Raw genomic sequence first — 27,837 nt, forward strand, 5'->3', positions numbered from 1 at the left:
CTCGCTGCCACTCCCCTTTCCTCTGTGCCGTCATGTTTTACTGTGTTCTGTTCCATTTCACCATGAAGAAACCTGACGGGAATGTTCTAGAAACTGCAGCCTGGGGGTGGGGATGGGGGTGCGGGTTGGGGGAGCAGTTTATTCTGCGTGGCAGGACTGAACGTTGGCAGCAGAGAGGGCCACGGGCTATGGGATGGTGGGAGATGCTTGTGTTTTTTTGCTGTTTCGTTATGCATTGATGGGCTTTCCACATTTGCTTAAACAAAAAAGTGAAAAAATGATGATGATAATAGTTAACATTTATTGAGCATTTATCAAACATGCTGACTTTCCATGTGTGAACTCATTTAACACAACCACCCTATGAGGTAGATATTCATAGTAGTCCTATTTCTGGATGAGGAACTAAGTACAGAAAACGAAATAGGCTAAGGAAAAATTCAGACTATTAAAATTTAAAAAGAGATTGTAAATAAAAAAGAATGAACTACTGGTATAAGCTACAGTATGGATGAACCTCAAAAACATTATGCTCAGTGAAAGAAAGACACACGAGGTCACATATTGCAGGATTTTGTTTATAGGATATATCTAGAAAAGGCAGATTGATGGAGACAGACAGTAGATTAGCAGTTGTCGGGGGCAGAGTGGGGATAGGGATTAACAGTAACTGGGCACAAGATCTTCTTGGGAGAGATGAAATACTCTAAAACTGATTTATAGTGATGGTCGCACAATTTGGTAAATTTACTAAAAACCATTGAAGTAGATGAATTATATGATATGTAAAGTATCCTTCAGTAAAGTTGTAAAATAAAGAAATGTAATTAAAATTTGCAAATATAACATTTACTGAGCACCCCTTATGCACTTTACTGGAATTTCTCCAGTACTAACAGCTCATTCCTTGGTTTACCTGGACTCATCTTTGCTGAGCACCTATCATGTGCTGGGTACCAAGCCAGGACACAGGTTCCAGTGGTAGAGGAATGGAGAGCGAGGTCTAGTGAGTGTTGGAAGCCTGAGGTCAGAGGGAGGGAGGTGCAGACGAGAAAGCCAGCAATGACAAGAGAGTGTACCTGGGGCTCCTGCAGGGTGCACAGTGCTGATGGGGCCTCAACCCGGACCTGGCTCGTTTTGGGAAAGCAGAGCAGGTTCTGTGTGTGAGGCTGGGACCTGAAGGCTGAGGAGCAGTTACCAGGTGAAATGGCTGGGCAGGAGGTGGTGGGAAGAATGAAAGTCATTTGTTCATTCATTCCTTAATTTTTTATTCATTCATTCAGCAACTACTCATTGGGAACCTGCCACGTTTGGCACATTGACCGGGCAGGCAGGGTGACTGTAAGAGATGAGGCGGGGGTGTAGAAAAGGCCTCATGGGTGAAGCTGTGCCCATTTCCCTGATGAGGAAGTGGAGCCTCAGAGAGGCGAAGTGACTCTCCAAGTTACACACTGGAGCAGAGATATAAGCCTCAGCCAGTCTCTTGTCTCAAAGGCCCAACTCTTATCCAGGCAGGTTAGACATACCACTGTGACTTTGAGGGCCCTGGGGAGGTGCCTTGTTAAAAAACCCATCCTTGTCCAGTGGATGGAGGATGATGTGCCCCCCATGATGTCCCTTTGTCTGTTGGAATGACCTCCCCACCTGATGAGGACCCATATTTTGCCCCATTTGGATCTTGAATGGGGGAGCCAACCCAAAGGGTATCCGGGGCTGAGGGGAAGGGGCCACTGAATTCATTGTCCGGTTAGGGGTAGGATCCACCATTAGACAGGGAGTGGGACCAGAATTCTAGACCAGGCTTTGTCACCAATTATCCGGTGACCTGGGCTAGTCCCTACCTCTCTCTGGGCTTTACTCAGTTCTTTCATCCCTAAAAAGGGAGCATAATGCTCGCTGCATTTGGGCTGGCTGACATTGGTAGCCAGGACTTCTGGCCTCAGAAGTCTCCAGATGGACATGGGCTGGAAGTAGGGTCACCAACTCGTTCTGGTTTGCTTGGGACTTTCCAGGTTTTAGCATTGAAAGTCCTGCATCAGGAGAAACCTCCCCTCGGTCCTGGGCAAATTGGGACAGTTGGCCATTCGAGCTGGAAGACCATTAGGTTAAACTGCCCTCTCATCTTACCTGCAATGAGCAAGACACATGGCATTTCACTTTTGCTCCTATGTGGCCACAGGACTGTTTTCTAGACATTTTCTTTGTATGAATCATGTTTCTACAGCTCTGCTGTAAACCCTTTCCCACTGCTGCCAATTCCCTTAGATCTCTGGTCTCTGCTCAATGATCTCCTCCGGGCCAGGCTTCCCTGCTCCACACTCCCTCACTCCGCGTCTCAGGTTGGTTTTTTTGGTCATCTTCATCATCTCCCCAGACCCCCTGAAGCCCCTTCCTGTGTGTAGTGCAGGATCTGTGCTGAAGCACATGCTCAGTAAATGAGCATGGGATGTCTGGACCTCTCTAGTGCCCGGGACAGGGTTTCATACCCCCTCTCCAGGGCAACTTTGTTGGCAAGACAGATCCTTCCAGGAAGAGGTTGCAGAGAGTCATTCTCCAGATGTTCTTAACCCCTTCTGTTCCATGGGTCCCCTCGGGCATCTGGTGAAGCCTGGGGACCCTTCTCAGAACAATTTTTTAAAAATGTATTAGGATTACAATGAAAACAATTTTACTAAAATGCAGATGTCAAAGTATTAACAAAAGAAATTTGTGATATGGTAACATATGTGCTTCTTTATTAATATACTAAATACGATTTGGTTGTGGGTCTAATATGACCTTAATTTCAGAGTTCCGGTAGGTTACATGTTATCTTGAGATATTTACAGTAACTGTAGTGTGATATGAACATACCTGGGATTTCTACTAGTGACAAAATCATGGGGCTTCTACTTGCTGCCTACATTCACAATGAAAGGAAATGCTAAAAACCATACAGAAATTAGTAAAAATAAAGATATAACTTTTATCCATCCCAATGTCATAGAAGCCCCAGAATTCTATCCTTAGTCCTCTTGGGGGTCTGGGAATCCCTACTTCAAGGCAAAGGTGTTCTGCTTCTTTAGGTTAGATAAACAAGAAAATCATCAAGGGATGAGAGAACAAAGAGCAGTGACCAGATTGGATTGGGCTAAGCCGGGAAAGGTTTCAAGACAGAGAGTTTCCGATCTGGGTATTGTAAAAGGTGAGTCCATTTTGGTAGTGAGCAAGGAGCTGGGGTTGAGGGCAGGAAATATGGGGAGGGTCTGCTTTTGTGGCAGAATCAAAAACACAGCAGACTAACATGACAGCCACAGCATCACCCTAGAACAAGCTCCTGTCTCCTTTGTGTCCCTTTTGTCAGCAAGAATACCAAGGCATTGTCCCTATAAGACTGGGTACCTGCCCTCAAGCTTACAAAGAGACAAAACAAACACAAAAGTTAATAGCAAGACAAAAATTAAATTGCAATTCAAAATATGCAGCCGGAAGAATCCAGAACATGCCACAGATCTGGTTAAGTGCACACAATGCAAGCCACAGGCGTTGAAAGGTGGGGGTCACTTCCCCCGTGAGGTTTGTGGTTTGCAAGGATCAAATGCGGAAATGGAGGAGAGGCCAGCAGGGTGGAAGGCCGGTTGAGCGTGGGCTTTGGAGTCGTCGTGGCTTCTCAGGTCTCGGGAACCTCTGTAAAATGGGGACAATAACTAAGTATGAAGCCTGACAGACACTACTATTTGCAAATTGGTTCAGGAGACACCAGGAGACTGGATAACTTGGCCTTTAGGGTGGTAGGTGTGAAAAAGTATTTGAATGAATGAATAAATGAATGAGTGGGTCCTTGGGTTGGCTCAGTCCTCGGAACCGGTTCCGCCCCCATGCTGCCCGCTCAGCGTTCAGTGAGATGGACCCTCGGCTCTGGGGCAGCCGCGCCTCTGCGTGTGGGTGTGCGGTGGCGGGGAGGGTCAGTCAGGGCTGGGGAGCCGCAGCAGCCCAGAGCAGGCCAGGCCCAGGCCGAGCTTGCGGATGTCACTCCAGGAGGGCATTTGATTGCCCCCCCCCGCCCCCCCCCGCGGCCCAGCGTCCCCGTAGGTCTGGGGACCAGCGGACCCGGCAGTGCCCAGGCCGATCTCGGGCAGACAAGGCCCGTCGCTGGAGGAGGGGCAAGAGTCCGAGGAGTCCACCCCGGGTCCGCCGCGTGGGGACGTGCCGGCGGAAACGCTGCCGGATCCCGGGAAGGTCGATCTAGGCCACCGGGCTGGCGTGGGGGTGGGGGTGCCGCTGCACCTTCGGACGCCGTGATTCCCCAGCCCTTCTAGGCCGCGTCTGTGGGAACGTGGGGCTGGGGGAGCTGGGGTGGAGAGGACAGACATGCGGAGCCCCCTCAGCAGACGACGTGGACAGGCGCGTCCTGAAGGGGGAAGCGAGCGTGGCCGAGGCCGCCGCCCCTTTAAGGGGCCGGGCTGGCTCTGCGGCGGCTCCAGCTAACCAGGTCTCTGGTGCAGCTCTGCGGTCCATGTTCCCGGGCGGAGACTCAGAGCCCGGCGGGGAGGCGGGACCAGCCGCGGGAGAGGGCGTGGTCCAGCCGTGGAGCTGAGCCCAGCCAGAGCTGCAGCCGCCGGTCTACGAGGCGGAGAGAGCCGGGCGAGCCCGGAGTGGGCGGAGCCATGGCCATGTAGGCGTGGCCCGGCGCTGCAGGCTTTTGGGGGCGGAGCCTCGGGCTCGTGGAGCGCCGCAGAGGGAGGAGGGATGGGCGGGACTAGATCAGGGGCGGGGCTAAGGTCTGCAGTGGGCGGGGCCCGCCGCAGAGGGGGCAGTGCCGGCCGAGAGTCCTCTGCGTGCGGCTGCCGCGGCCCATCCACAGCGTCTCTGACAGCGCCGGCGGTGGGACCCGCGACCCTCGCTAGCCTCGTGCAGCCACCGCGGCCTCCATCGTGTCCCGGGGAGCGGCCGATCCCCAATCCCTCGCCGCGGCGCCCACATCCGGGGGGAGTCCCGCCCGCCGTCGCTGCGGAGGCCGCATCTGGCGCGCATCTGGAACCGCCCGGCCGGCCGCGCTGGAGCCCGCGCCCACCCTGGCCCGGCCGCGCCGGGAGCCCTGCCCGGAGCTGGAGCCGCACCTGGAGCCACGGGCCCGGGGCCCGGAGCCGCGCAGCCGGCGCATGGTGAACTCGCTGCTGTTCGGGGAGATGGCCTTGGCCTTCGGCTGCCCGCCGGGCGGCGGCGGGGGCTGCCCCGGCGGAGGCGGTGGCGGCGGCGGGGCCGGGCCGGGTCCGTCGCCGGTGACGGCGGCGCTGCGGGACGACCTGGGCTCCAACATCCACCTCCTGAAGGGGCTCAACGTGCGCTTCCGCTGCTTCCTGGCCAAGGTGCACGAGCTGGAGCGGCGCAACCGGCTGCTGGAGAAGCAGCTGGAGCAGCAGCAGAGCGAGCGCGAGCGGCGGCTGCGCTACAAGACCTTCTCCCGCGAGCAGGCCGTGCAGACCGGGCCTGAGCTTCTGCGGCCGCCCGCGCCCGGCACCGGGCACTGCAGCGGCGGCGGCGCGGCGGCCGGCGTGAACGCCAACGCCGTGGCCCTGGGCGGCCTGCCCCCCGGCGGCGGCCCGCACCTGCAGCACTACGGCCGCCTGCCCGGGACCATCTGGAGCTACACGCAGGTGCGGCGCACCGGCGGCGGCGGCGTGGAGACCGTGCAGGGCCCCGGCGTGTCGTGGGTGCACCCCGACGGCGTGGGCGTTCAGATCGACACCATCACGCCCGAGATCCGCGCGCTCTACAACGTGCTGGCCAAGGTGAAGCGCGAGCGCGACGAGTACAAGCGGAGGTGAGTGGAGCCGCCCCTCCCCCTGCCGCTCCCGGACTGGGCAAGCCAGGTCCCCGCAGCCGCGGCATGTGCGTGCGGAAGGGTCCCGGGCGGGCAGCTGGTCCTGGCGGGTGGGCTGGAAGCTGTGTTTGCAGAGCGCGTACGCACGCTAGGAAGACTCAGTTATCTCTAGATCCAAGAATGGGGGCGGGCGCTGAGACGGTGGGGGACACCTCAGCGCCCTCGGCGCCGTCATCGGTCAAGCACATTGTTTTCTAGGTGACTTAATAACCATCTGTGTTTCATGTGGTCTCACTTTAATCCTCACACGATGCAGTGTAGGATAGGCTTACCCCATTTTGCAGATGAGGAAACTGAGGTGCAGAAGCACGGAGTGACTTGCCTAAGGTGGCTTGGCTAATGAGTGGTGAAACCTGAATTCGAACTAGTGGTTTTAACCACCCCTGGCTAGTCTGTCTCCCAGCCTAGGTATTTTCCCAAGGATGTAGGAGATAGGCTTCCCTCCCCCAATGGGTAAAAAGAAAAATACTCTTAGCCAACACACTGCCTTTTTATTCCTTGAATTAAAGGAGATCAGGTATTTGAAAGTGGCTGGATCTGTCCCTGCCCCCTAGGGCCACGGTCAGCAGTCTTGCTCCAGCTCTGTAAGGTCCAGCTCACTGGAATGGATAACAAGAACCACATCACACTGGCCACAACCTTTTAAAAATGCCTCTCTTCGTCCCTCTTCTCCCTATTCCCCAAGTCTCCTGGTTTATTGAGCCCCCAAAAACTCATCCCTAAGGGCCCCCAGGAGAAGAAAATCTGTTGAGACCACCGTCTCTGGCTAGAGCTGGAGGCAGAGTGACTGCCCAGCCCAGATTCCCCAGCTGGGAAACTGTCATTGCTTCCTGCCTGCAGCCTGGCAGACAGTACTGTCTGCCTTCCGATAAGAGGAGGGGGTCTGTGTTACATCTCAAGCTAGGGTGGGGGAGGGGCCCTCTGGCCCTCACTGCTGCTGTCCCAGGCATGGGCCACTCTGCTTTTGGAGCTGTGGCTCTGAACTCCAGGGCTTGGAGGATGGGTTGAGAAGGACCTTTCCTTCTATCTCTAAAGGTCTGCCCAGAGAGCTGGGCATGGGTCTCCTTCCTTATTCTCCCCTCCTGGGCAGGCTAGCAACTGGGTAGGATTCAAATTCCTGCTCTATCGCCTGCCAGTGAGATTGTCGAACCACTCAGAAGGTTGTTTGCTCATCAGAGAAATGGGAATAATAAAATCTGCCCATAGGTGCTCGAGGGGAGAGTAGGACAGTGGTGCTTTTTGGAAGGTATAAAGTAATCACATTGATGTTGTTAAAATTGATAGGCGCTTTGTCAAACTGGCAGGGAGTAGGCATGCCTGGAGTGTCCAGTCTCTCTCATGCAGAGTCTGGCTTTCTGGGGATAGGTCTTACACTCTACTGGGAGATGAGCTTCTCTCCTGGGGTACCTTTCTCTCTTGAGGAGTTGAGAGTGGCCCAGTGCCTTGCCACAGGGAGGCCACCTCTCTGTCCCTCATGGTCAGCCTCGCTGGGGTGGGCTGGGGAAACAGGCACTTGCTTTCGATGATGAAACTGGGAGGGATGGGCCGGGCCCTCCTGTCTGCTACTGTTGATAGTGTCGTCATGCCTCAGGCTTGTGTTGTGTTTGTTTTATTGCGTGTGTGCTTTTTGGACCTGGCCACTAAGTAGATGGAAAAACCGTGCCCAGTTATAGAGGAGATGGGTTGGCATTGAGCAATGCTCTATTCAAGTTGCACCCAGGGTGTGGGGTGTGATGTCAGCTTCTGGCGCTGGCCTGGAATGAGATGGCACTGCTGAGACAGGTGGAGCGCGGGTGACTCTCTTCTTGCCCTTCTGGGGTCTTGCACACCTTCTCTTCCTCCACTTTTTGGTAAATTGGAAAGACTCATCTTTTCTGAAGTTGATTCAAGACTCACACTGAATTTTTCCAAAGCAAGCATACTCCGTTTCCTGGGCCTCAGTTTCCCTATCTGTAAAGTAAAGTGGGTGGGCTAGAATTGTGCTCCTTGAAGCCCCAGGCTTCCTAGAGATGCTTTAGAAGTTTCTTGAATGTTTAATAAAAATTATCATGTAAAAGCACATTAAGATGTTAGTTAATATAGTGATGAAAATGTGCTCATTCACTTTTAAATTCTTTAGTATTAATTCATTGTATCCACTAACAGGCCAACTTGTTCATTTACAAGAACCTCAAATATAATAAGTATATTTGGGTTTCTTGTAAAAGTTTTCTTTTGGGAGGAGAGTGGACATTCGCTCAACATTAACAAAAATTTAAAAATCACTAGGCTAGATGATCTCAAAGGGTCTTTCCAGCCTTGACAATCTATAAATCTGGGTTTGAGTGGCCAGCCCGCCTCTGATCCTCTGCCCCTAAGGGGAGTCACGGTCTGAGGGACGAGACGGAAGTGTTTGTTTTCAATCCTCCTGGGGCGTCTATCATGGAACCCCAAGCAGTGATGGATAGAAGGAGCCCGGCCAGGAGAGGAAAGCTTGCAGAGCTTCCTCTGGTTCACCCGGAAGAACTTGCAGCTCCGGAGACCCCCACTTGCTTCTCCAAAGGGCAGCCTGTGATGTGTAGCTCGGTGTTCTTCAAGCTGTAGGCTTTTTGGGCTCTACCTCCGGGATCTGTGGCCGTATCCAAGTACTACCTGTACTATTACTTAGATAAAATATTTTAACTTTATGAATGTACGGTTTGCACATCACAAAAGCCACCCATTTTAAGTGTAGAAGTAAAAGATTTTTAGTAAGTTCAGAGTTGTGTAATCATCATCACAATCTAGTTTTAGACCACTTGTGTCACCCCCAAAAAGATTCTTTCTGCCCATTTGCAGAAAATTCCCATGCACACTCCAGCCCAGGTAATCAATGATCTGCTCTCTGTCTCTATAAATTTGCCCTTTCTGGACATTTCATATAAATAGAATCATACAATAGATAGTCTTTTGTGTCTGGCTTCTTTGACTTAGTGTTTTTGAGGTTCATCCCTGTTGTAGCATGTATCCATAGGGTATCCCTTTTTATTGCTGTATAATATTCCACTGTATGGATAGACCACATCTTGTTTATCCATTCACCTATGTATTCAATATATTTTAAATTTAAAACGTCACCTGTGTACTGCCTAACATCATCTCATGTGCCTTCAGTGATACACAAAACTTGCTTTACAAACACCAACCCAAACCAGAGCCCCTGGCCTGGGGTGCCTGGATCCTGGCCCTGGGCACCACTGCTTTGGTTTCCCCTTGGCCCAACCAGGTCTTTACCGCGTGGGCAACCAGGTCGCTGAAACTGTATCAAGGACGAGGTTGTCAAGCGTTGATTTGGAAACCAAAACAAACATCTCTACTCTGTCACCACCCAGTGCCACCAAAATATCCTGTTCTGACTTTGCAAGCTGGGGGCTTTCCCCTGGGAGGTTCTTGCTCAATCTATCAGAACGAAACAAGTCAGCATCCAAGAGACCTGGACTCTACTAGGTGCTGTGTGACCTCCAGCCAACTTCTGCCCTCTCTGGGCCTCAGGTCCTCAGAACCACCTTTACATGCGGGGGTTCCTTTAGGTGATTCCCTTCAGCTTGCTCTATACTTTAGGTCTGTGACTGGAAGGGGCCTGGGTCATGACTGATCTTTCTGCCTCCTGAAATGACAGTGTGTTATTGTAGCCTTTCTTTGTTCTGGGCATTTCCCTCCCTGTCCTGCCTCTGCCTCAGATGACTAGGGTCCAGGCTCCAGGCATGGGGAGTTTCAAGTTTCCTCTCTCTTCATTGGCTCCAGGAGGAAGCAGGAAAGCTTTGAGGTTGTCAAAAAAAGGTCCCTCTGGCTTGGCAGCTGGGGGCAGAGTTGCCATGGCTGGTAGAAGAAGTTGCCTGGCACTGGTGGTGCTGGCCCAGCTGCCTTTTGGACAGGGAGACTCTTTTGGGAGTCTGGGTGCCCCTGCAGCCCTCCTGGCCTCCCCAAGCCCAGTGGGATTTGGAGCTGGCTGGCTTTGTCCCCTCCCCATGCAGATTGCTGAGTGTATGCACCCCTGGTGCCTGAGGGGATTGGAGGGTGGTTTGAAAGCCCAGAGATACCACCATGATCATTTAGCCTGGTGGTTTTCAAGTGAGCTCTTGAGAGCCCTGGAGTCCATAGCAGGGTGCCTTAGGGTGACTATTCTGGGGACAGTGGGAGGTGAGCACCTGGGATTTGACCCACGTCAACCACAGAGCTCCATGCCTGTCTGACTCCCAGATTGATAGTATGAGGCTGATTCACTTTGAAAACAGGGTTCTGCTGTTAGAGAGAGAGAGAGAGAGAAGGAAAGAGAGAGAAATAGAAAGAAAGAGAGAGAGAGAAAGAAAGAAACTGAGAACTTTCATTTTTGAGATGGGGAAACCAAGGCCCAGAGGGGGCCGACACACAAGGCCTGGGCAGAACTTCCGCTGCCGTTCAGAGCCGACGTGATGCCCACATCATCTGCCTGCAGTCGGGGCTTGGCAGAGTCCCCTCTACCTCTTGTGTGTCTGTTTAAAGCAATTTTTAAAAAGCTGCTTTCTGGGATGGGAGGGACTTTTGTCACAGCTATTTCTGACTGTGAGCCGGAAGGGGCTGGGCTGTCAGCCGGAATGGAGGTCTCCAAAAAGGGACAGTGGGTGGGTCAGCTGCATGTCCCCTGCCTTTTCCCATCATGCCCCAGGGAGGCCCTCAAGCAGGTGGGTTCTGGCCCCTTAATGCCCCAAAGCCGGAAGACCCCAGAAAGATGTCAGAGGGCTTTGTCCCCTTACATGTCCATTGACGCTTTCATTATTTCTGAAGCTGCCACTGATGTAGATTCTTTATTTCTGATTTTCCAGTGGGGAAGCCTGGGTAGATGGTAGAAAAAAGTTTCCAATTCCAGCTCTGCCACTATCTGTGTGACCATGGGCAAGTTGCTTGGCCTCTCTGAGCTGAGCCCCCGTGTCCTCTTTTGTAAAAGAGGGATAATATTGTTGCTCTCCCAGGGGTTGGTAAGGAACATGTGAGCGCCTGTGTTAGGACACCTGGGGCTTGGGAGGCTCCGGTATGTCCCCACCCCAGCCCACCTCCTTCCTCTGGCAAATTCTGTTCCCTTATTTTATGAGGCTTTCTCGGCTCAGCCCTGGACTACCCAACAAATCCATTTCAGGACACGTCGCCGCTCTCAGTCCCATGGAAGGCGCCAGAGATGGTGTTGGGGGCGGAGGGAAAAGGGCTGCTTCTTTGTCCGGCATCTAAGAAGGATGTTTGATCTACTCTTAGCAGTTGATTTGTGCCTCCGGAAATCTCTCGCCACCCCCAGCCCTTTCTCCCAACTTCCTTTAAAAGAAACACGCACCCCCTGCCCCCCTTCTAGCTCTTTGGTTCACTAGAGAACTATGTTACAGAGTCCCTTGGCCGGGTTGGCATTCTCACTGGGGACAAATTTGGGAGAGATTCTCAGAGCCTTAAAAGCTGGAGGGAGGGGAATGAGGTCCCAGAAAAGAAAAGGAAGCGGGGAGACAGCTGACGCTGAAGATTCCTTCTCGGAGGAATGCGGGGCGGGGCTTTGCCTGGGCGCACAGACCGGATGCAGGGCCCTTGGGTCCCCCCAGTGAGTGTGCACACTCACTAACACACACTCTCACACTCATGCACATGCACACACACCCAGGCTCGCTCTCCCGCCTGTGCCCCGCATCCCTGTACGTGCCGGTATTTGAAGGACACAGACGGGTAGACCCGGAATTTGAACACTCCCTTTGCCGCAGCGAGATGCATTGACTTCCAGGAGCATTGATTTAAACCGTGCTGTGTTATCAGTGATACCGGAAGCTGTGGGCTTTGCATTTGCAGTCCTGGCTTTTGATCCCATCGGGGAGGTGAAGCCCGGCTGGCTATTTATTTCCTACGTTGTGGATGGCTGAAGGCTGGGGACAGGGAAGGATGCAGCCCCGCTGTCCCCTTGCCCAGGATTGGAGATGTGTTGCTGTTCCCTGACTTCTTCCACCAGGCACTCCTGAGCACCCACTGCCTCCCGCATCACAGCCCCTCACACCTTGAATCGTAACTGGTAACTGCCGGGGATGTGTCTGCTCCCCCAGCGACTGGAAGCTCTGCGGGGGGCCGGCTAAGGGTCTGTGTTCCTCTCCTGCGGGCAGAGCCCCACCAGGGCCGGGCCAGAGTCCACACTGAGTAAATATTCGTGCAGTGAGGGAGAAGCCTCTGTGTCTGCCTGCTGTGTGCTCATTCATAGGCCTCCAGGGGGTTGGGGACATAAGACAGGTGACACAGACCACATCCAGGGATTTGGCTACTAGTGGAGGGAAGGGTCTATACTTGGAGTCAGCGGACTCAGGCTCCAGTCCCAAGACATCGGTTCAAAAACGTTGAATGATCCCCCGAGCCTGGTACCAGGGGCTGGGGCCCCAGTGCAAGATTTAAAAGCTGAGTGAGCTTGGGCTAGTCACTGCCCCTCATAGCCTCAGTTTCCTCATCTGTAAAATGGGGATGCTGAGCTCTTCATCCTGAGGTTGTGGGAGGTGTAAACGGGCTCACCGGCTACAGCATGGTATACGTAAACAGTGAAGTTTCAAAAGAGTTACGTGGGAGGATTTCACAGGGTGGAGGGTGGGTGTCCTGTGGAGGGTGAGCCGCACTGGCCCCGTGAGGTGGGCAGAGGTCGAGAACCAAGCTGGGGGCTGGGAGAGGGTGGGCCGTGCCCTTAGCTGGCAGGCTCTGTGGGTTGTGCAGCTTCTGGGCAATGCCAGGCTTGAGGTGCTCAGGGGGTTCCAGGCCAGATGGGAGGCTCCGCGGAAGGTTCATGCCGCCGCCTGCCCACCAGAGGAGTGCCCTTCCACCCACGGGGCACTGGGCACCTGGCTTCCTGGGCAGGATGTGGTTTCTCATTCTAGTCCTAGTACAGGAGAGGGTAGTTGTCACCCAAAAGTAAACCTGGCAAATGCCTCTGGTTCTCTCAAGGGTCTGTGGCCCTGTGGCGCCCAGGTCCTTGTCTTGGCCTGTGACGTGGTCTGAGCTTTGCTCTGCCCACCTGGGAATGGGGACAGTGGGAAGGTGGGCTCACCCAGCACCCTGTGAAGTCTGTGTCCTCTCTGTAACTTTGATGGAACAGTCTGGATTCTGCACATGCCATTTAATCTCTTGCACCTCAGTGTGTTGCTCTGTAAAATGGGGGTAAGGTTTTTTATGAGTTCTGCTTCCCAGGGTTGAGATAAAAATCAATTGCAATAATGGAGTAGGAAAGCATTTTCAAAAAGGGTTTAAGAATCAGTCAGTATGGCTTAATGCTGCCATTTACAGAGCACCTGCTTCATGCGAGGCTCCGTGATGACTTCTTTAAATACGTGGTAATTGTGAGAGCAACTCCAAGAGGTAGGAATTGATTAAGCTCATTTTACAAACAAGAGGTTCTGAGAGGTGAAGACGTCTGTCCCAGATCTTGCAGTGAGAACAGCCTGGGTCTCCAGACCCCAAGGTCAGTGCTCCTCCCAGGAGGTGGCCTTGTCCCGTGTCCCCTGAAGGTTGGCGAAGGCTGACCCAGGGTGAGGAGGCAGGCCGAGGTGCGAGGTCTCCCCAGCGCCTGTCACAATATTGCCGCAGCAGGTGGCAGAACAGGAGGCGGCTGCTGTGCTGGGAAGACTCCCTGCTGTCACTTTACGGTAATTATTTCTTGAGAAGCAAATGAATCACTGGCAGTGGCAGGCACATGAGGCTCCGGGGCCACCGTAGCAGGCCCGTCCAGCCCCCCTGCTCTTTGGAGAAGGCCCTGATGGGGGCCGGGCCCTGGGTTGGCAGGGGAGCTCCAGGTCAGCCACAGAGGGTGACACTCCTAAGCTGGCAGGCTGGCAGGGGGAGGGACGGGGAACAGGGAGTTACCACTCAGTGCTTTCCACGTGATCTCATTAAAGCCCCGTGGCAGCTCAGCAAGATGGAAACTGAGGCATACAGAGAAGTCATTTGGCCTCAAGTCACATAGCAAAGCCCCGGCCAGTGGGTCTCAGACTCTAAATTACTGCGCCTTTTATCCTGCCTGACCCCTAAGTGTCCCCAGGGCAGTGACCATAGGTTCCCATCTGCTGATAACCAGCAGGAGGGAACACTGGGGTTCTGGTGGCAGTTTGGAAGCTGGCCTCCGCCCGGGGCTGGAGTCTCCCTAACTTTTGCTTTTAGTCAGTGCTGTGAACTTGGCCAGGGCACGGGGAACTTGCTACAGTCATTTCGAGTCTCTGGTTGGGGAAGATGAGACTGCTGTGTGCAGATGTCTGAGAAGCCACCGTCCTGCTGTTTTCGTGACGGTGGCTGAGCACCCTCCGCGTGCCAGGCCCCGGGCTGGGCACCAGGGGAGGCAGACCTAGCCCCTGGCCTCAGGAGCTCAGAGTCTGGGGACACAGGCAAATGTGTCATGCCCTGTGAGAATATCATGTGACAACAGCATGTGACAAGTGCCTTCTTGAACGGTGCCTGTGCATATTAGGAGCACAATAAACATTCATTCATTAATTAATTTGTTCAACAAATATTTGTGCAGCATTTATTTATTTTTTTTGAGACAGAGTCTCGCTCTGTTGCCCGGGCTAGAGTGAGTGCCATGGTGTCAGCCTAGCTCACAGCAACCTCAAACTCCTGGGCTCAAGTGATCCTCCTGCCTCAGCCTCCCGAGTAGCTGGGACTACAGGCATGCGCCACCATGCCCAGCTAATTTTTTGTACATATATTTTTAGTTGTCCATATAATTTCTTTCTATTTTTAGTAGAGACGGGGTCTCGCTTTTGCTCAGGCTGGTCTCGAACTCCTGACCTCGAGCGATCCACCCGCCTCGGCCTCCCAGAGTGCTAGGATTGCAGGCGTGAGCCACCGCGCCCGGCCTTTATGCAGCATTTAACTCTTTGCCAGGCTCCATTCAAAGCAGTTTACAAACATTTAATTCATGGATGCTCCTGGTGACCCAGTGAGGTGGGGACGATTGTTAGCCCATTGTAGAGATGCTGAGCCACAGGGACATTGAGGGAACTGGGCCAGGACAGCAGGGAAGTCAGACTCCAGATCCAACGTCTGTCTGTGCTGCACCCAGAAAGGGGCATGCCCATTGCAGGCAGCACTCCTGCTCTGAGCCTTGCTTTTCACTTCTGTGCAATGGGGGTGATAGATCTGACCTCCTGAAGCTGCTGGGAAGACCAGCGGAAGTGATGCCTGTGGAAGCACTTTGCAAACTGGTGAGTGCTGTGCCTGTGGGGACTAAATCCTTGGAAGCCCTGGGCTCTACCCACACTGCTGTTTCTTCTCTAACTTCCCATGCATCCCGAAGCTCCGTGAAATGCCTGTTCCCCCCTTGCCCTTGTATTCACGCCTCCCCGGGATCCCGAGGCAGGCTGGGATGGGAGGCTGGACAGAAACCTGCTGAATTGGACAGCTCAGAGCAGAGCGTTAGTGCGGAACTGGGAAGCTGGGAAGAGAGGAAGCTGTGGGGCATTTCCACTGCTTATCAGCCCCAAGACCTTGGGGGAGTCGTGTTGCCTCTCTGAGCCTCTGTTGCCTTATCTGGAAAATGGGGTAGTCACAATGCACCGATAGTGTGAGAAAGCGATGTGCTGCCGTGGTGATCTTAAATGGGGCTGGGGGTTCTGGAGAGAAGAGCTGGGCGGAATTAAGTGGCATTCAGGCCTTGGCCCTGGCAGAGCCCCTCCACGTGGCTGTGCTGGGGGTGCTGTCTCTGTGCTGTCTCGGAGATGCTTGCTCAGCGCGTCCAGCCTGCATTCTCTGACTTCGGGATGTGCAGGTTCACACGGCCCCCTGCTCGCCTGCTGCTCCACGGAGAGAGGCCCCCGCAGTGAACACGTTGCTTTCCACCCTCTTAATTGGCCACTTTTATTACTTGGGTTATTTAAGATGGTTCTTGGCTTGCTGCCGCCTGTTTGCCGTCTTGGGGGAGGAGAAGAGCTGCTGGTCTAAGTGGACCTTGTGACATTCCCTGGCAGACAGGCTCCTCTCTGGGCAGGGTCGGTACTTCTTCCCAGGGCCCATTGGCACCGCTGTTTTGCTCCTGGCCCACTGTGGGCAGAAGGCCATCTTGGGGGGTGGTAGTGGAATTAGCTTTAGGGGAAGCTTGTTGAAAAGTCAGGACCAGAGAGCCTTGGAGCTCTGGGTGGGATGCTGATGAGACCCTTGGGTGCCTAAAACCCAAGGACTCTGGAAGGCACCTGAGCCAGTTTAGGGCTAGTCAAGGAAGGCTTCCTGGAGGAAACATCACCTGGGTTGTATTTGGAAGGCCCAGTAAGAGTGGCAGAGAAGGAGGAAGGGTGATCCAGGTGGAGAGAACAGCTTGTGCAAAGGCCTGGAGGTGAGGCTGCCACGCGGGGTGCAGTCTGGAGCCTACCCCGTCATGCTCAGGCTCGAGTCTGGCACAGCCAGAACTTGGCCTGTCCTGCACTCTCTCCTTCCCGTCTCGTCCTCCTCCCTCCTCGTGGCCTTCTTGGCTCTCGTTGTCTGTCTTGCTCTCTTTTCTCCTCTCTCCTCCCCCTCTTTCCTCTTTCTTGTTTTGAGCCCCTGCTCCTTGTGGCCAGCTCTGTCACCCATGGCCTGTCCCTGTCTGAGGCTGGTGCTTTCAGGAGGGGTTTTAAAAACTCCCCAAGGCTGGAGCACTTGGAGTGAAGAAGCCTCTGCCAGAGGTGCCAGACATCCAGGTCCTTGGTGCTGTGGACAAGGCTTTCTCAGCCTGCAAAAGAGACATCCGAGGTTGCCCACGGGGTTTGTCTCCTTATAACAAAAGGCACTTCCCTGGTTTGGGGGTCTTGGGTGCTGACTGAACTACCGTCCCCAACTACCAGCCATGGGCTTGGCTGTGTCGTTCCTCTGTGCCTCAGTTTCCCCTTGTATAAAAAGGGATGGCGAGACCAACAGGGCTGTTGATAGCCTGGCCCAGGGAAGCTGGCCCATCCCCCAGCTGTGGGGTAAGCCTTAGAGCTGGAAGCTTTGAGAACTTTGCCTAGAATGTTGGAGTTGGGTGAACCATAAAAGCCGATTCTCCATTCCCCACAAGGACCATGATTCCAGAGCGTCTGGGGAGTGTGGCCTGACAAATAGTACTTTTGGGTTTGTTCATATCTTTGTATGGAAAGTCTTGGTATTGCAATTGGTTTTACACTTGCCTTTAAAGAAAATACTAGCATCGAAAACGTCAGGACTTAACTGACTTAGGGAAACTGGAGGCCTGAGCGTGGCAGACTACGAGTGGCAGAGCCAGGATTAACCCGATGCCAAGTTCTGGGGACCCCCACCTGGTAGGTTGTTCTTTTCTGAGCCTTAAGGCACGATTAAATTTTGGAGGAATTAACAAGAAATTGCTTTGCTTTCCCTTCCTTGGTGTTCCCTGTTGGCCTGTGGTCTGGGCTTATGCTTGGCGGGGAGCTCCCTGGGGTGAGAAAGCCCTGGGTTTGCATCCTGTTCTGAGCCTCAGTTCTCTCATCTGGAAAATGGGGATGACAACCTTAGCTCATGAGGGTGCAGTGAGGATTCAGTGAGCCAAGCGTGGCGCTGGCGCCTTCTGGCGCCTTAGGTGTTACCACTCTGTCCCTTGCGCCCTGGCCCGGCCCTCCCCAGCCCCCAGGCCCCATGCAGTGAGAACTGCCTACTCCCTCCCCCTTCCACTGCAGACTGGCCTTTTGTGTTCCAGGCACTTCCTCTTCCCAGTGGAGCAGCCTGCCTGGCCATTGAGGAGGAGGTCACGTCCCCTCTCCTTCCCAGCAGACTGTCAGCGCAGGGTGACTGGGAGGGCAAGACCTGGCCTTCAAGGCTGCGTCTGGTCAAAGGTGTCGTCTGGTGCCTATGGCTTCTGGAAGGGCTCAATGGGGCATGGGCATGAATGGGGAGTCTGGCCCTGTTCCTGGCTCCCTGGGGATCACGGAATGTCTCAGCTTCCCTGCTGTGTGGATTGGGAAGCAGGGGTACTTCCCGCTTGTGGGCCCAGTCTGCCAGGCTGAGGAACAGGCCTCATGTTCCTGGCCGCCTTCCTGGGGCTGCAATATGGGAGTTGGAAGACAGGGGTTCGAGTCCTGCCCTGCCCCAGCAGACAGCGAGGCAGATGCTCTGCCTTCTGGCCCTCCGTAGCTTCTGGGTTCTCACGGACGGCTTCTGCGAGTCCTTGTGGGTGAAGCGCTCACTCCCAGACCTTGGCAGGGGGGTGACGTTGAAGGCCGGTCTGGCATTGTTTTTCCAGGGTTGACGTCAGGGCATCTGGTTTAGGGTGTCGTCTATGCAACAAAGGCTGCTTTGTAGCTTCTGCCCAGTTTAAGTCCAGGCACATCACCCCCCAAGATGGGAAACAAGATGGAAGGGATGGCAGGGCCCAAACAGAGAGCCCTGGGAGGCTTGGCTTGCCCTCAGCTCCTCCAAGAGGGATCCAGGGTCTCATAATCCCGTAATTCCCATTTTCCCATTGCCCAAGAGCATCCCGCCTGCCCATTGCGGTGCAAAGCTTCAGGGACATGTTGTCTTGTGATCACTCCAGAAAGATGGCTGTGGTCACGCCCATTGTACAGATGAGAAAACTGAGTCTTGGCAGGGGAAATGACTTGTTCCTTGTCACAGCTGGAAAGTGGCAGAGCTGGCACGCGAGCTCGGGTCTCTTTGGCTTCCAAGATCACCACTGGGTCCCACCACCGCTGAGTCTCATGTCAGACACACAGTTGGGAGGGGACTTCCAAAAGCCAAGACACCTTAGGGTCAGGCTGGAGCAAAACCTCATGGCTTTAGGGGATCCGGAGCTTTAATTTCTGTTTTTGAGATTCAGAATTGGGTCACTGTGCTTGGAGTTTGTGTCGCGTGTATGTCTGTGTACGGGAACATGTGTGTGCAAGTTAGAGAAGGGGATTGGAGGGTGGAGGGTCCGTATCAGTGGAAAGTGATTCCAGTGAGGCCTTGTGGGCAGGTATAAGGAGTCGTCCCAGGGGACACCTAGGACCTTCTGCTCTTTTCCAGGATTGCCCCATGTGATCATCCCTCTGTCACCCATCCACCTGTCCATCTACTATTATTCCTGGGCCCCTGTGCTCAGGCTTTGGGATGACGCTGCATGAACAGGGAGTTTGCCAGGTGAATGTTACATGAGAGCTGGCAGAGTCCTTAGAGATTGTTTACTTCTCTCCACCTTTTGTCAGAGAGGGCAGTGACTTGCCCAAGGTTGCACAGCAGGCTGGTGGCAGAGCTAGGACTAAAGGTCAGGTCTGTGGGTTCCAGCCCCATGTTCCGGCTTCTCTGTATTGCTGACAAACGGCTCAAATTCCCGGCTGGCAGCCCCCTTACCCAGGCCTTCCCTCCTCCGCTATTTTGATGTGTTCTTGGGCTTTTCTGGAGTCCTCAGTCTCTGTTCTGAGAGACACCGGGGATGCTGCTGGACCAGTATGCAGGCCCCAGGCTGAGCTGAGCTTGCAGAACTCTGCCCCGAGAGGACACCCTTGCTGGTCTGGAACAGCAGGTTGGCCGAGCCCCCCAGGGCAGAGACTCTGAGACTCTACTTTACCAGCTGAACACCTGCTCGTTGTCCCCAGGGGGTCTCCAGAGGTCACCTTTTCCTCTCTCACCTTGGGGCTAGGATCATTGCAAATCCTGCTTAAAGATTTTACCGCCTAGGAAGAGCATTCCAGAGCCTTCTCCAAGATATGCTCTTCGGTGTCCTTGTGGCCTTTTCCATTGGGAAGTGCTTCCTGGTCTCTAGCCATAATCCCTACTGCTGCAGTCCCCCCTTGTTTAGCCTTCTCTGGAGTAGGACAGTGGGTGGACACCAATTGCGCGGTAGTTCTCCAGGCAGCACCACTCCCTGCTAAACCCCAGGAGCGCACCCCCTTCCCGCCTAAAATCCTGCTTCCTTCAGCATCCTGAGAGAGCCTGGGCCTGACTCAGAGACGCGAGTTGGGACACGCTCTCTGTGCGGAAGGGATCTGGCCGGTCCCTGTAGGATCCTGCAAATTCTTGGGAAGGAGGCACAGTCCTTCTCCAGGACTCATGGAGCCCTCTGAGCTGGAAGTGGCTCTGGAGCTCGGGGCTCCCCCGGCCCCATCTTTCCTAGTGGGGAAACTGAGGCCCAGAGAGGTTGAGCAACATGTCTACAGCCATTCAGCCAGCCTGGTGGGGCTGGGTGTTCACCGTCACGGGGCGATGCTGTTTCTGTGCTTTGTGTAGGGGGCTGGTGGCCCCCTGGCCTGGTGGTCCCTGCCCCAGGTATCCCAGGAGCAGGGAAGCCAGCACCACGTGGCTCCACAGGGCTCCCCGGCCCGGAATCAGTGCCCCTGCCCGCTGGCCCTCCGGGGTGGCAGATTCCCCGCGGTCCAGGGCTGCCCTCAGAGCCGAGCAATGGCACCTCGTCCGTTCCACCACCCTGTGGTCCCCTCTCACTGCACAGCCTCCCTTTCGGCCCCAGGGAGGCCCCTCACCTCCACGGGTAGAGGAGAGGAGGCCCGAGTGCGTGTCAGTGATTAAGTTGCCGAGGGGACACTGGCTCCGGTGGCTGGGGCAGGAAGAGGTTAAGCAGTTTTGCCTGCCAGGGCTGGACTCCCAGCTGGTGTCCTGGCCCCTCGGGCCAACCAGGCCATCTGGCCTGACAGATACCACACTGTGTCCCATCTGTCCTGAGGCAAAGTCACCAGGAGGAGACCTCCTGCTGCCTTTGTGAGCTTGCTGGGGTGGGCGTGGACCCGGCTGTCTGGCCCTGGGAGGCCCGGGCAGCTGGAAAAGGATCTGCCACCGGGCAGGCTGTCCTCTGGCCACTCTCCCCTCCGCCCTGGGTCACTGGCTTCTAGGGTCTCCCCGAGGTGGGAGGAGGGAGAGTCTGAGCTCCCAGGGGCAGTCGGGGCTTCCTTGTGCAGATGGGTCCAGATGTGCAGGGCGGGCCCAGGGTCACACAGCAAGTAGTGTAGGCGGGGTGGGACTCGCACGCAGGCTCTGCTGGCTGCTGCACTGCATGGCCCGGCCCACAGGCTCATTCATCTAGTAAGTACTGGTTGAGGGCCTACTATGTGCCGGGCACTTGGAGACTCTGGATACCAGACAGCGCCTCGGTCCCAGTGTGGGAGAGAGGGCACCCAGAGGGCAGGGCCTCCGTAGGGGAGAATGGCACATCGCAGCCACGCCCGGGGCCCTCGATGCTGTAACGGCCTTCCCAGCAGCTAGAAGTGGGGCCTGCTCACTAACGAGCAGACCGATGGCAGGCACTTGGTATTCAGTCTTGTGGAATTCCCACAACCTAATAAGGTACATACTGTTGTTACCCATTTTACAGATGAAGAAACTGAGGCTCAGAGGGGTAAAGTCACCTTTACCAGCTCCCCAGCTGGGGAGTGGCCGAGTTGGGCATGCATCCCAGGTCTGTTCGACATCATTTTTGGGGAAAGGGGCAGCGGATGGGTGCAAATGGCCTTACCCCTTCCCAGGACGGCTCCTCCTTGTCCCTCTGTCTTGGATCATCTCCTTTTTGGCTTTTTGCTGAGTCCAGGCCAAGAATTGTGTGGCTGGAGGCCCAAATCTGAGGGGGAAATGATTCCCCAGCCAGGTTTGAGTTGAGAAGAGAGGTGGTACTGGGGCCGGTCCTTTGGCATAGCTGGGGCTGGTGACCCTCGGCCTCCCCCTGGGCTGGGCACCTGGTGGCATCTGGGCAGTGCTTGGGGGACTCCCCGTGCAGGACTGTCTGTCCACCTGAGGGCCCCAGGGATCTCCGACAGGGGCTGGGGCCGGGCCAGTGGGAGCCCGACCCCAGGGGCTGCACAGTAGGGCCACACGGCCCCAGCCTGGCAGCCCAGGTGGGGCCTTTAGCACTTCACTCTTGGAGTTTGGGGATGACGCAACTTGGGGTCCGTTCTGATCCCTGGGAGACTGAGGCACATACTCCTTGACCTTCTCCCTTCCAATATGAGGCCACCCGGCACAGAGACACGAGCCCAGGCTTTGGGATCAGACCAACACCTGCCACTTCATCAGGCGAGCAGAGCAGGGAAGTCTGGTGGTGACGAGCTTGGGCTCTGGAACCCACGGCTGCGTGGACTCAAGTCTGACCACTTCTGAGCTCTGTGGCCTTGGGCAAGTTGCTTCACTTCCCTGGGCCTCAGTTTCCTCATCTTCAAATGGGCACAATAATAGTATCTATCTCACAAGGTCGTTGTGTAGATTAAATCACTTAATAGTGCCTAGCACATACTAACAATTCATGATGTTAACTGTTGTCATTATATGACCCTGGACAAGTCACCTCACCTCACTGGTGAGCCTCAGTTTCCCCATTGCCAGAATGGGGACAAGGAAATAAGAGGTTCCCATAAGGTGCTCTGTCAGGGGCTTTCTTGTCACCAAAGTATCTCTGGGAGACTTTGTTCCATTTCATTCCCCTCCCATCTCGAGGGGACTGATGTCTCTCTCCCCTAAGAGGAGCGCCTGGTCCCCTGGACAGGTGGGAGGAGCACTCTTACGAGCGTCTGTTGGGGGTGCCCTGTGCCCTGCCTCCACCCTCCCCACTGGCTCACATCAAGTTGAATGCCAGGACCCACCACGAAGACAGGAGGCTGGTATTAAATAATGAGTCTGTCCCCTTGAGCTGTATTTAGTCACTAATCCCTCTCCTGGCCCGGGTGGTTGCAGTCTAATTACCTGTCCCAGCTGTGCCTGGAGCCTGCCCCTTCCTGGCCAGTTAGGACAATGATGGCACCGACACACAGGCGGTCCTCGCCACGACCCACCCTCAGTTGCACAAGCCCACAAATAATTGGTTTGCCGGGTCCTTGTCACTCTTCCCTTCTTCCTCCTGGGGATTGCCCAGGAATGTTCTCCTCCCCTCACCAGCGGCACGTGTCTCTGGAGTCCCACTGAGCCAGCCGCTGCCTGGCTGTGAGGGACCTTGGGCACAACACTTCACACTCAGAGCTTCGGGCTTCTCCTTTGTGAATGGCCTGGACTTCTGAGCATCCCCCTGACATCCTCGGATCCCTGTTCTGTGCTTTTGCACCCCATGTGGAGCCAGTTTCTGCGTGCCCATCCTCACTTAATCCAGTGGGGTCACTCTCACCCATTTGACAGGTGAGGAGACTGAGCCCTAGGGAGGGGACTTGGCTCAGGGCTGCAGAGCCTTGTTTTAAACTTAGGTTGGGGGTGTGTGTGACCCCCATCTGGTGGGCTCTGCTTGCCTGCTGGCTCCTCACCTGGCCAAGCTGCAGATGATTCGGGAAACCCGGAATCCACTTGGCCCCAGGGCTGCCCTTGGTGGGGAGGATGCTGGGAGAGTCTCTGATGGGAGATTACGCTGAGCTGAGACTCACCGTGCCGTGTTAATCTTCGGGGCAGCTCAGTTACTTGGAATAAACAATGGAGAGACCCAAAGTACATATTAGGTTTCCAAAATAGCCTTGGGAGTTGCTGTTTTTCTCAAAGCTGTAAACATAACCCTGGGTGGGGCCCCCCACACCCTCCTGGGCACAGATCCCCCCCCCCAGGCCTCCTGCTTCTTGACCTGGGTACCCAGAGACTTGGTTCCCAGGCTCCCTACTGGCTCTGGCCTTGGGCAGGAGTTGGCGCCCTGGAGGCTGAGAGCTGCCGTGACACTGGGGTGGGGTGGGGTTGCAGGGTCTCTAGGGACTTGGCAAAAGACAAGGCCTGCACAAGAGACAGCATCCCGGGAATGGAGAGCATGGGCACTGACCTTCCCATCATCTGTCCCAGGTGAGGTAGGCCCAGGCTCCGAGGTGGAGGGAAGAGGGAAGCAGAGCTGGCCTGGACAGTGGAGGTTGTCTGGGGAGACAGAGGCTGATATGGAGGCGCCAGGGAGGCTATGTCCAAGGCCACAGTGAGTCGGTGCTGCACTGGCTAGATTTGATCTCCTAGGGAAGGCCCTGGAGATCCATTCAATGGGCACTTTTTAGCCAAGGAACATTTATTTGGTGTGTACTGTGTACCTGGCTCTGTGCTGGGCACTGGAATCGCAGCTGTGATCCAGAAAGGGGACTGATCTTGCAAGAGCTGAGAAGGGAAGACCAGCCGGCGCGCGGTGGCTCCCGCTGGTAATCCTGGCATCCTGGGAGGCCGAGGCGGGAGCATCGCTTGAGCTTGGGAGTATGAGACCAGCCTGAGCAAGAGTGAGACCCCGTCTCTACTAAAAATAGAAAAATTAGCCAGGTGTCTTGGTGCGCACTTGTATTCCAAGCTATTTGGGAGGCCGAGGCGGGAGGATCACTTGAGCCCAGGAGTTGGAGGTTGCTGTGAGCTAGGATGACACCACAGCACTCTAGCCTGGGCAACAGAGTGAGACTCTGTCTCAAAAAAAAAAAAAAAAAAAAAAATTAAAAATTAAAAAAAATTAAAAATTTTAAATTTGGCTTGTCTGTTTTTTTTCTATTTCTTGTGTAATCATTGTAAAACACCCATGCAATTTAAAACAAGGGGAAAATGAGCAGGTGTTTTTGTCTTTTTAAAATGTAAGTGGCTTTGATTTTTTTTTTGACTAGGTATACATGACATCACTTAAAATTAAACAGATACAGGAGAAGAAACAATGACACATGCTGCAGCATGGACGAAGCTTGAGGACAGTATGCTGAGTGGAATAAACCATTCGCATATACTGTCTGAGTCCATTTATACGAGGTACCTGGCGTGGTCAAGTCCACAGAGACAGAGAGCAGAGTGGTGGTTGCCAGGGGCTGGGGGAAGGGGCAGTGGTGAGTTGTTTAATGGGGACAGAGTTTCCGTTTTGCAAGATGAGAAGAGTTCTGGGGATGGATGGTAATGATGGTTACACAACGTGAATGTTCTTAGTGTCACTGAACTATACACTTAAAATGGTAAATTTTATGTTAAGTTTATTTTACCACAATTTTAAAAAAAGATGCAGAGGGGGTAGAGTGATGATCCCCCTCCCCCCATGCCCCAGTCATGCAGTTTCCTCTTTGGAGGCAATCAGTGTTTTCAGCGTGATGGTGGATTTTTGCTTTCCTCCTGCCCCTGGGCACCAACGGGCAAGGGCAACGTGGACGGAGCGAAGATGCCTCCTGCCCCCAAGAGCCCAGGGTGAGCACCCCCTCCACCCCTGCTGCCAGGGTGCGAGGCGGCCAGAGGTCCTGCCCTGGAGAGAGCGCCGGAACTCGCCTCCCCGCTCTCAATGGAAGGAGAATACACTTAAGCCACTTCCGTGTCCCCAGCACTTGGCTCCCGAGTGGGCACTTGGGAAATGTTTGTTGTATCTGTCCTGGGGGAAGAGGATGAAATCTAAGCAGCCGCCAGCCAAGCTGGGCTGCAGCAGACACTCCAAGGCTGCCGGCTTGGGTGTCTCCAGAAACTCTGAACACTCGCTCGCTGAGGCTCCCTCAGTGCCCGGTCTCCTGCCAGGCACTGGGATGTGGTGCTGAACTGGACACGGGGGACATAAGACGTCCTCCCGTATGCCTTTGGCAGCCCCACGTGTTGCCTGGCACTGATTGCAGTGGGGCTGGTTTGGCACCAGGTGCCCTGCCTGGTGCCCGGAGCCCTGTGTGGTCTATTCGGCGGAGCCCCTCGCCATGCAGAACTACATAAAGCCCGTGTTCCGTGACTAATCGTAGCTCCATCTGTTGAACATTGACCAGGAGCTTCGCCCAGTGCTGAGTGTTAACGTGCATTGACTTACGATAACAGCTCCGCTAGGTCACAAGGTAGGTGCTTCCGCTAGGGGAAATGGGGAGGCTTGAGGACTCGAAATTATTTGCTCAGGAACACGTGGCCAGTAATGTTGGGGTTTGAGCCTAGTTTCACCCAACTCCAAAGGTAGTGGCCTTTTTGTTCACAAGGTGCTGGCCCCAGCTGGCCTTGGCTGGTGGAAGTCGGGGCATGCTAAGGCCTTTCTCCACCTGGGTCCTAGGGCTCTGAGAGGTGGGTCCATGGGCAAAGCAAATGCCCTGGCTAAGTGGCTCTTTTCCAAGTCAGTGGCTGCAACCCCAAATGTGTACACTTCTGTGCACCTGCCCCTGGCATTGTTACCTGGGGGCATTTCTGAGCATTGTGTTGGGGACATGGGTAGGGGTTTATGGAGCCAACGAGACATTGTCTAACACTGTCTAAAAATTTAAAGGCTGGGCTGGGCGCAGTGGCTCACGCCTGTAATCCTAGCATTCTGGGAGGCCGAGGCGGGTGGATCACTCGAGGTCAGGAGTTCGAGGCCAGCCTGAGCAAGAGCGAGACCCCGTCTCTACTAAAAATATAAAGAAATGATTTGGACAGCTAAAAATATATATAGAAAAAATTAGCTGGGCATGGTGGCGCATGCCTGTAGTCCCAGCTACTTGGGAGGCTGAGACAGAAGGATTGCTTAAGCCCAGGAGTTTGAGGTTGCTGTGAGCTAGGCTGATGCCATGGCACTCTAGCCAGGGCAACAGAGCGAGACTCTGTCTCAGAAAAAAAAAAAAAATTTAGAGGCTGCTCAGACTTTGGGAGTGAGATGGACCTGGAGTTGACCTTGAACAAGTCATTTCACCTGAGCCTCAGTTTCTCCCGTGTAAAGTGGGAAGGATAACACCTGGCTTACAGAAGTGTGGTTCAAATTAGAGGTGATGGGGGAGTAAAATGATTAGACTAGCACCTCATAAGCATTTTACAATAGATGCAAATCCTTTCCTCCTTGTATGAGAGCAAAGTCTGGTGCAAGAGGCGGGGGAGTGAGGATTTACACATACTGCATGCTGTGATGAAGGCCTGGGCCCGGGACTGGGAACACCAGCATAGATGACTCATCCTGGGGAAGTCATGAAGGGCTCCCTGGAGGAGGTGATGAAGGTGTATCCCAGCCTGGAGCCTGGAGGTGGTGCCCCAGAAACCTGACGGTGGCCTGCAGTTTGGGATGCAGATTCCTCCTCACTGCGAGATACTGGTTGAGTCACTTTCCTTCTCAGAGTAGCCTGGTTTGTGCGGGGCAGTGCCCCCTGGGTGTGATTTCTAGACAGAAGCACTTAAAAGGCACTGCCCAGCACGCTGCTCTGGGTTACAAGCAACCATATGGCTGCAGTTTCTCCGAGGGTGTTTTCAGTGATACTGAGTGGGAGTGACGCTGGGAACCTGGGCACATACTGATGCCGTTGAATTGGAACAGGTGGCTCATAAAACAGCTGGAACCTCAGACTGGGATTGGGGTAGGTGACCCAGGGGTTCAGCCGCTGGCCTGGGAGAACACCCTTAAATGCCTGTGCCTGTTGGGAGGTGCCGTGAGACCAGCTGGGCTCTCCTGCCCTGGGCTCACCTGCTGCCACAATGGCTCTTGTCAAGACAGACCTCAAAGGGCTGCGCATGTGCCCATTAATTCCTGGGGTATGTCTAGGGGGTGTGGAGGGTGGAGGCAGATGTTTGCTGGGTTTTGCTGGCAGGGGAGTCTGTGACATTAGCTTCTGGCTTCTTTCCCTCTGCTACCCCATCCCCGTGTGCTGCTGGCCACCCAGCCAGGTGACAGTGGTGTCTAACTCATTGTCATTACCATCAACATGATTGTTCTGGCAGCATAACCTGGGTGCAAGTCTGGCCCTATCACTTACCGCGAGATCTCGGAGCACTCTCCCAGCCTCTCCCAACCTCTCTGTCTGTCACTGGGAGGTCGTGAGGGTGAGGCTGATGATACCAACTGCATGTTCTGGGCACCTTCCCTGTGTTACTCCGGACAAAAACCCTTAGGACATGGGTGATAGTGCCAAGGCTCAGAGAGGGTCAGTAACTTGCTCAAGGTTGCCGAGCTGCAAGATAGATAGCTGGGCTTTGATCCCAGGACCCTCTGGCTCCAGAGCCCCTGCTCCTGTCTCCACTACACCACTGGTTTGAACTCAAGGACTGCTGCCCCAGCTGGCTTTTGAGACTTTGCGGTTTATCAGATGGCTTTGTGGTCAGCAGGAGGTGTTTGTCCAGGGACCATGGAAGTGTTTTCTGGTGTGGCTGGGTGGGCCCTTGGAATCCGTCCAGTTTGACACCACTGTGTCACTAACGGGACCGTGGTGCTGGAGGAGGGGAAGGGA

The 27,837-nt window shown here is 54.6% G+C and overlaps 1 protein-coding gene across 1 annotated transcript in view; it reads left to right on the plus strand.

The window, feature by feature from the left end:
• The first annotated feature begins 5,141 nt into the window (after positions 1-5,141).
• The window catches only part of IFFO2 (intermediate filament family orphan 2), a 45,148-nt gene continuing 22,452 nt past the window's right edge, over positions 5,142-27,837 (plus strand). The window contains exon 1 of the mRNA XM_045548569.1: positions 5,142-5,803. Within this exon, the coding sequence (XP_045404525.1) occupies positions 5,142-5,803 (662 nt within the window). The remainder of the gene's footprint in view (positions 5,804-27,837) is intronic.

The sequence above is a fragment of the Lemur catta genome, chromosome 3 (genome assembly GCF_020740605.2).
Source record: "Lemur catta isolate mLemCat1 chromosome 3, mLemCat1.pri, whole genome shotgun sequence".
NCBI classification, from domain to species: Eukaryota; Metazoa; Chordata; class Mammalia; order Primates; family Lemuridae; genus Lemur; species Lemur catta.